Source organism: Phaethon lepturus, unplaced genomic scaffold, assembly GCF_000687285.1.
Source record: "Phaethon lepturus isolate BGI_N335 unplaced genomic scaffold, ASM68728v1 scaffold21521, whole genome shotgun sequence".
In the NCBI taxonomy this organism is placed as follows: Eukaryota; Metazoa; Chordata; class Aves; order Phaethontiformes; family Phaethontidae; genus Phaethon; species Phaethon lepturus.
In genome coordinates, this window is record NW_010518716.1 from 16,372 (window position 1) to 23,956 (window position 7,585).

The following is a 7,585-nucleotide window of genomic DNA, read 5'->3' on the forward strand; positions in this document are numbered from 1 at the left end:
GCTGAACCCCCTATGTGCCGTACATTGGCACAGAGGCAGATTCACCAGCCTTAACACAGAGTGAAGCCCAGGAACTGAGCATGGTGTGATGTGCTAATGGATAACTGGATGAAGAGTTCAGACTTTCACACTGCATTTTGACCAGTTATTTATACTAATGAAAAGTAAGTATAAACTCTGACAAACCCAAAACAGTTTAAACTAGCTCCTGCTCATGTAAATGGAGGTACATTAGCTGAGACAGTAGAGGTTACAGTCAGATTCTCACAAACAGAAGATCTGTGCAGACCCAGTATTTCTTAAAGCTGACTGCCATGTTATTAACCTTCTACTGAGTGCAAATTCAAGGCTATTCATTTTATTGCTACTTCATTTCTGCCTAATATCCCAGGACTATCCAAGACAAAAAGAAGTGCCTCTTATTTCACCTCACAGCAACTTTAAGAATGATGGCTGAGAGAAAAATTTTAGATTAAAACTTAGAATAAGATCAGCCCATACAAGGCTTTCAACCATGAAAATTGGTACAAAGCTGCTAACGTCATGGAGCTCAAGAAAATCTGATGAACCAGAATTTGAAAATCACTCTGGCAAAAAAGTACTATTTTCTGGGAATTATATAAATTATTCCCTGAAAACAAAAGTTACATCTATGCTAAATTTTGCCTGAAGCTGCCAAAGATACTTTCCAGTCTTGCAGCTTTCTAAGCTTGCTGAAATCCTCCGCAAAGGGTTTTTCAAATGAGTTCGACTAGATTCTGATCTCCATTAACTAGATGTCACTCTGATGTGATTTCCTCCACACTGATAGCAATACACTGGATTTGGAAACCACTTCTACAAGTCAGATAAAAATAATTCTGGATTTGTTCAAGGTTCTTCTGTGAGTAAATAGCCTTCAAAAAGCCCTTCATCAGTTGCCAACGATAAAATCATACCATATATACGCGGAACCCGAGTTGATCTTAATGTTACTAAATGGCTCAGTTTTATCCTCAATTTCACTATTGTTCCTTTTTATAGTAAAACCCTGAACACAGATCCTCAATTTCAGATGAGAAAAAAAGTAGTTTGTCTTCATGACTACACAGAACTGCAAATGAGGATCAAAGTAACAAGAAGTGTCAAAATTCAGAGGGCAGGTGAGAAGAATCCACCACTACTACTCTGTATTACGTTATTGAGCATTTTGGCAACACAAGAATATACCCCCAGTACATAGCTTTGAACTGGGGGGGGAGGGGGGAAGAAAAAGAAAAAAAAAAAAAATCACTCTTTACAGTTTAAGTTTAAATTACCATTTCTTTTACTCATGCCAAACTTTCCACCATTGCAAGCAGGTCCAGCTCCCCGGATGATAGGGAAACATGGCAACTTGCACCATCATTATGTGAGTCTCATTTTGTTCATTTTCCTGAGTCACCACTGAAGGCTATGCCGAGGCTAAAACTAAACTAAAAGATAACTCCCCTCCTGCCATGGTTTAATGTGTTTAGGATACCATCACAAGGGCTAGAAAAACTAACAAACTGCAAATGCAGATGCAAACTCTCTTTTTCTAACAGTTTGCATTACACATATATTAGCATCTCAGCAAGCCAAATCCTTACGAACTAGGCCAATCACTCTTATTTTAAGGTGTTAGCTGCCATCACAGTGGTTGCTCTAGCCGACCTACCATGATCTATTTACTGCTGAGAAATGATGAGAAGTTTTTAATACTTTTGCAAACGGAGGCACATTGCAGAGTTCCGTTATTCACAAAAGCTAAGAGGCGCAAGAGGCAAGCTCACTACAGAGTAAGAGAACACATGAATTGTTTTGGTTACTGACCAGGCGGCGAATATCCCTTTCACTCTCCCATTTGATCTTGGAAATTGCTTCCTGGTGGGACTGATGCTCACTCCGAAGATCCCCCGCCTTGATCTTATCAGCTTGGATCATATTGTTAAGGGCCTCATCTACCTGCTTTTTGGCAGACTTCAGTTCAGTAATTTCCTGCAGAAGCTTAAGGCGCTCAGAGTCAAACTGTTTTCTGGCCTCTTCACGAGCCTCAATAGTCAGCGCTGTCCTTACTTTATCACTGCTCCCATCCCGCAGCGCACACAGCGCTGACTTGAGGCGCTGGATTTCGCTGTCTCGGACTTTCACCATCCGCGTCATCTCCTGCTCATGCTGTTTGATGAGGTTCTCCCTCACAGCCTGCAGCTCCTTCATTTTCTCCTCATGAAGTTTGGCTTTTAGCTCCGTGATCTGCACAGTCTGCTTGCGCTGCTCCACCTCACGGATACGCTTAGTTTCTTGAGTCTTCTCTCTTTCAAGTTTAGCAACCTACATTGAGATAAAATGAACGTCACCTGCTACCAACATAATGTTAACAAAACAAGCCCACCCAGACACAGACTCATGTCAAATTGAGGAGGACCCTGCTGCAGACCCTAGATGATCCTCCACCCTTCTACAACAGAATATGGGCCAATTCCTTTCTCCACCCTTCTACAACAAAATATGGGCCAATTCCTGGGGCATTCACATAGATTTTACACTGTCTTTACTCAAGCCAAAACAACCCTGTCTTCTCCAGGTGTTTTGCCTCACACAGTGACACTACACGGACTTTCAATATTTCCTTAGGAAATAAGACTCCATGTATATCACAGAATCACTAAGGTTGGAAAGGACCTTCAAGATCATCAAGTCCAACCATTAATCCAGCGCTACCATGTTCCCTAAACCATGTCCTGAAGTGCCACATCCACACGTTTTTTGAACACTTCCAGTGATGGTGACTCCACCACCTCCCTGGGCAGCCTGTTCCAATGCTTGACCATCCTCTCGGTGAAGAAATTTTTCCCAATATCCAATCTAAATGTCCCCTGGTACAACTTGAGGCCATTTCCTCTTGTCCTATCACTAGTTAGTTGGGAGAAGAGACCATAATATATGCAGAGCTGATTGACTTTTTTTTTTTCTCCCATGCTATCCCCATCTTATTTCAGATATACCTTTCCCAAAATAAGCCATTAGAAAAGTTTGAAAGACTACTTTTCAGTTTCTATTACCAAAGTCATTCTGACAAGTAACAGACTCTAAAAATGAGAGGCATCTTCCTCAGAAGGCTCCATGGAAAATAAATCTGAAAGATTCTCCTAGAACTCCCTCCACAAGGCTCCAGGATGCACAAAAGCTTTTCATAGCAAAGTATTCAATACACATGTGTTTTAGAGGTGGTCTGCACTTGCAACTGCCACTGACTTCTCTGGAAGACTTCAGAGGCTACTGATGCAGTAACTATGTATATTAATATATGTCATACACAGGCAGAAGGTTTTGCAGCCAGGGACTCAATCACATCTGTACAATTCATGTGAGATGTTAAAATGCCTTTACTACACAGATCATTTCTGAAAAGAAAGCCACACATAACCTTGGCCCCCCAGCCCTCCAAGTCCTTAGGACAGGTTTTGGGTTTGCCTTCGCTCCTTTTTCATTCTAGGTTTATCCTTGACTTTGAATACTCATGACTGAAAATGAGCCTGATGCCCTCTTTCTTTCTTGTAACACATCTGTTCCTGTTTATTAAAAAAGGAGTTGAATGCACTGCAAAACAAGGTGCAATTATTGTAAGCGATCCATTCTGGCATGGCACAGAAAGTTACATCTAAACTTTCAACAAAGGAGTTTGGGTATCCACAATGGCACAATGCAGATCCAGCCAGAGCGTAAATACAACCCCAGCTAAGCTCTGGGGTGCCTGGTTTTATGGCTATTAGTTTCCAGGCTGCCTAGTTTATTGAACTGAAAGGCCATCAGATGTTAGGCTGACTTGTATATGTACCATTCTGATGGGAAGAAAGGGAAAGTGAATGAGGGCCTTGTGGGAAAAAGATTATTACATTTGAAGTAATGGAAGAGAGACCTGTTCAATAAAAGACCACAATGGCCCAGAGGTTTCTACCCTCTTTGGATTCATTGGTAGAGTGACCTTATTGCTAGCAGAGACAGGAAGAGTCCAAAGATCCCACAAAGGGGTCAAACAAATAGGAAGAACACTTTCTTAAAGCTCCTTCTGATGTGCATGATTGCCCATCCTATTTCTAACCTGATTTTACAGATGACGTTGTACCAAGATGCCCAGCCTGAACTGCATACATCTAGAGAAAAAGGAGGAAAGAGCTAAAATCTGAATTCCAGATTAAAATAAAATTTGATATCTGCTCCTCTCAATCTAAACTGCAGAACAATTCAGAAGTCTGTTCTACTCCCTGAGACTGTAGTTTTTAGTCCCCCACTACTCCATGATGACAATTCCTTTAATACCCTGAGCACGCAGTCTGATTTAGTCACAGGAATGGACAAGAGCACCTATGGATGGGTATACTGAGAGATACTGAAGTGCACAAGCAATTTCATGATTTTCTTCATGTTCTGCTCCCCTCCTTTCCAGTGTTACTCTAGCACATTTAAAAATATATTTCAGATAAGCTTTTTTTTGTTTTCAAGACTTTCCTACTCTTGTAACTCTCATGATTTTGGGCTATCCTTGAAGTGATGTCTAGTAACAAAAATCTGCACTGCCAACTTCCATATTATAATTCCACAGCTGCAGTGATAACAAAAGCAGCAAGACTCAGAATACCATGGAAAACGTTACAGAAGCTCGCTGGGCCATCAGTTTTCTGGCAGCCAGCCTGTGGCTCCTTAAAAGAATAACTAAGCCCTGCCTGTGTGCAACACATGAATGCCAAAGCTTGCAGGGAAAACAAAAGGATCAAAAAAATTTTTGCTTTCCAAGACTGTCATCAACCACCTATGAAAGAAAAGGATGCAGAATGAGTTTGAAAGAGTGACGATGTCCACTTTGTTGCGGCTTGCAAATCTTGTTTATTTTAAAAGGTTGCAAATTAATGGCTACAAATCTCCCTGGTAGGTGAAGGGAGAATGCCCTCAGAGATCCTCAGAACACCAGATAACATGGAACTGGCTATTCTTGCTTTCATTTAGCTTCTCCTAAATTATACAAACCAATTTCCACTATACTGGCTAACAGTTGTCTGAGATTACCAGTATGATTAACTTTGATATATTGTCATGAATGTCTGTCCCTAAAAGAAAGAAATTATGAAAACGACCTCTTAGAGGCTGAAGGATTTGTGGTTATTCAGGTTTGGAAGCTACAGGCAAGCCATTCTCTCTTACTTGCCCAGGATATATGCTTATTTCCGAAGGAATCGAAGAGACAGGTTGATGGACTTCAATTATATTCAATTTGGAAAAACAATATATCACTAGGCATCATCCTTTGAAAATGTGGCTACCACCAGACGGCAGCTGGGGGATGCCTGGCTGCAGTTAGCACTGCCTCCACCCCACTTCATAAGAATTCACCAGGAACTATTAAACAGACATTTGTTATCTTCACTGCTCGTAAAGAACACGCTGCTAAACCTGAAGACTACTTCCCGTGTTCAGGGAACTTTAGCATTTACCATGTAAGGGTTTATTGCACAAAAGCTGTACTCTGACTATAAAACACTGACATATTGTGCTTGCCACTAGAAGCATCTCTAAATTAAGAGGGAGCAACACTGTGGAAAGCAAAAAGTACACTTCTTTGCAAAGCTACTTCAGTATCACTTGTGGGAAAACTGATGCTGCTTGCAAGGATTTTAACAGAACGGGGGCAGGGTACGTGCAGAGTAGGTGTAAAACAACAGACAGTATTTTATGCTTGGATAACACCCAGCCCATTACCTTTTCAAAGGTTACAAAAGCTGTAGTAGTGTGAAGTGATATTATGTGTTGCACAAGGGCTGTCCTTGCATTGACAATGCAGGAAAAAAGAGTGGAAAGTTCAGCAGAAGATGTAGGCAAGAGTTGAAGCTGCAATGCACAGCCCTGAGGTTGTACCAAAGGCTTCTAAAGTATATGGGAGGCACCTCAAACCTTCACAGGTAGGTCTATACTATCGGGCCATGGCTATACCCTGCATGCGTGATACTCAGCTGGCTTTAGAGTAACTTTACATATCGGAGACTAACTCTGGCAGACCATTGGTACCTGAACAAGCTTTAAACAATGCATACGTCTGTATACAATACAGTTTGGAGGCACTGCAGATGGATTACAAGGGTTGATATGGATTGGCATGCTATACATTTAAGGAATACTTCACTCAACTTTGAAATAAGGGCATGTCTTGTTGAAATATCAGCCATTCAAAAACCAGCAACACTACGCAGTTTCTAAACACTGAGTGGACAGGATGAAACTCACTAGCTGGAATATGGCCAAAGATGTTACAAAAGACATATTGCTCCATTTGAGGGCTAGAGGCTTCTTAAACTTGTACCTTCTTTTCAATGGAAGCAATAGGACATCCACAGTAAGAAAATGTTGTATGTGGGGAAAGAATCAGACCACTGTTACAGGAAAGAGTTGTATTGCATCTGTTGATTTCTGTGATACTATGTTTTCCGTGTGTTTCTCTCCTTTAGTGCAGACACTGTTATTTACAGCCAAACCCTCACTCACCTTAGATTTCTCCTGATGCAGCTCGATTTGAATGTCTGTTAGCTTGGTCCTGAGTTCCTCATTGGCAGCCTGTAGGGCAACAATCAGTGCCTCAGGCTTTTCGCCCTTGCTACGTCCTTTTTTTGACATGGTTTCTTATCAGTGAGAGTCCAAGTGCTTAATTATTTCAAATACAGACCGCCATCTTTTTCCGTTCCTTTCAGTGCCAGTTAGTTCAGCACCTACTGCACGACATTCCTTAAGGTCCTGGACTCAGCTGCTTTGGAAGGCCTGTGAGAAATAAGACATACTATTATTTGTCAGTGGACACAGCAGCATGAGACCTCATATGGTTAGAGAACACAAGAGATAGCTCACTTCTCCAAAAACTGCAGTCTTTGTCTGAAAACCTGCAAGGGAGATCCCAGCACAATCAGGCTTCTGTATGCAAGTCTGGCGTGCTAGTGGAGATTCCATACATGCCCTTTTCCTGTTCTCAGAAAAGGGCACCATGGAATGAAGATAGGATTTTGTTTACCGTAAGGATTAGTGCTGTTGAGAGTACAGGACTAGAAAGGACAGGTCATTTAATCCAAGCTTTGCAGTCTGAGGTAACCACAAAGCAGCCACTTTAGTGTCAAGAATCTACCAACAGCCTCTTCTTCTTACCCTTCCCAACCACTGATCCCGCCCAAGGTCCTATGCCAAACTCAAAGACTTTTCACAACACACCTACAATCTGCCACAGGAAGAGAGTGGAAGTGCTGAAGTCCTCACCAGCATTCTGGGTCTCAGAACCACATAAAAGTGAATGACAAGCATAGCTACACACTCTGTCTACCTGGCCTGCAAAGAATGGATGTGATGGAGCTGGGAATAATGTCACCAGGAGTTGAGTATAGTGTGCAACTTTCCTGATGAATGAAAAGAAAATCTGTACAGCATATGGATGAAGCAGATGTCAAGGATGGCAGAATGATTGATGAATGTAAAACTGCTCTTCAGCAGTCAATGTAAACAGTGCATCCTAAAGGGCGACAATCTTACTCCTCCTGAACTCACTGCGACATAC

The 7,585-nt window shown here is 41.7% G+C and overlaps 1 protein-coding gene across 1 annotated transcript in view; it reads right to left on the reverse strand.

The window, feature by feature from the left end:
• Positions 1-6,663, reverse strand: part of JAKMIP2 (janus kinase and microtubule interacting protein 2) — a 20,881-nt gene extending 14,218 nt beyond the window's left edge. Inside the window, exons 1-2 of the mRNA XM_010296828.1 lie at positions 6,535-6,663; positions 1,834-2,331 (exon numbers count right to left, since the gene is read on the reverse strand). Coding sequence (XP_010295130.1) covers positions 1,834-2,331; positions 6,535-6,663 — 627 coding nt within the window. The remainder of the gene's footprint in view (positions 1-1,833; positions 2,332-6,534) is intronic.
• Between the last annotated feature and the right edge of the window lie 922 nt (positions 6,664-7,585).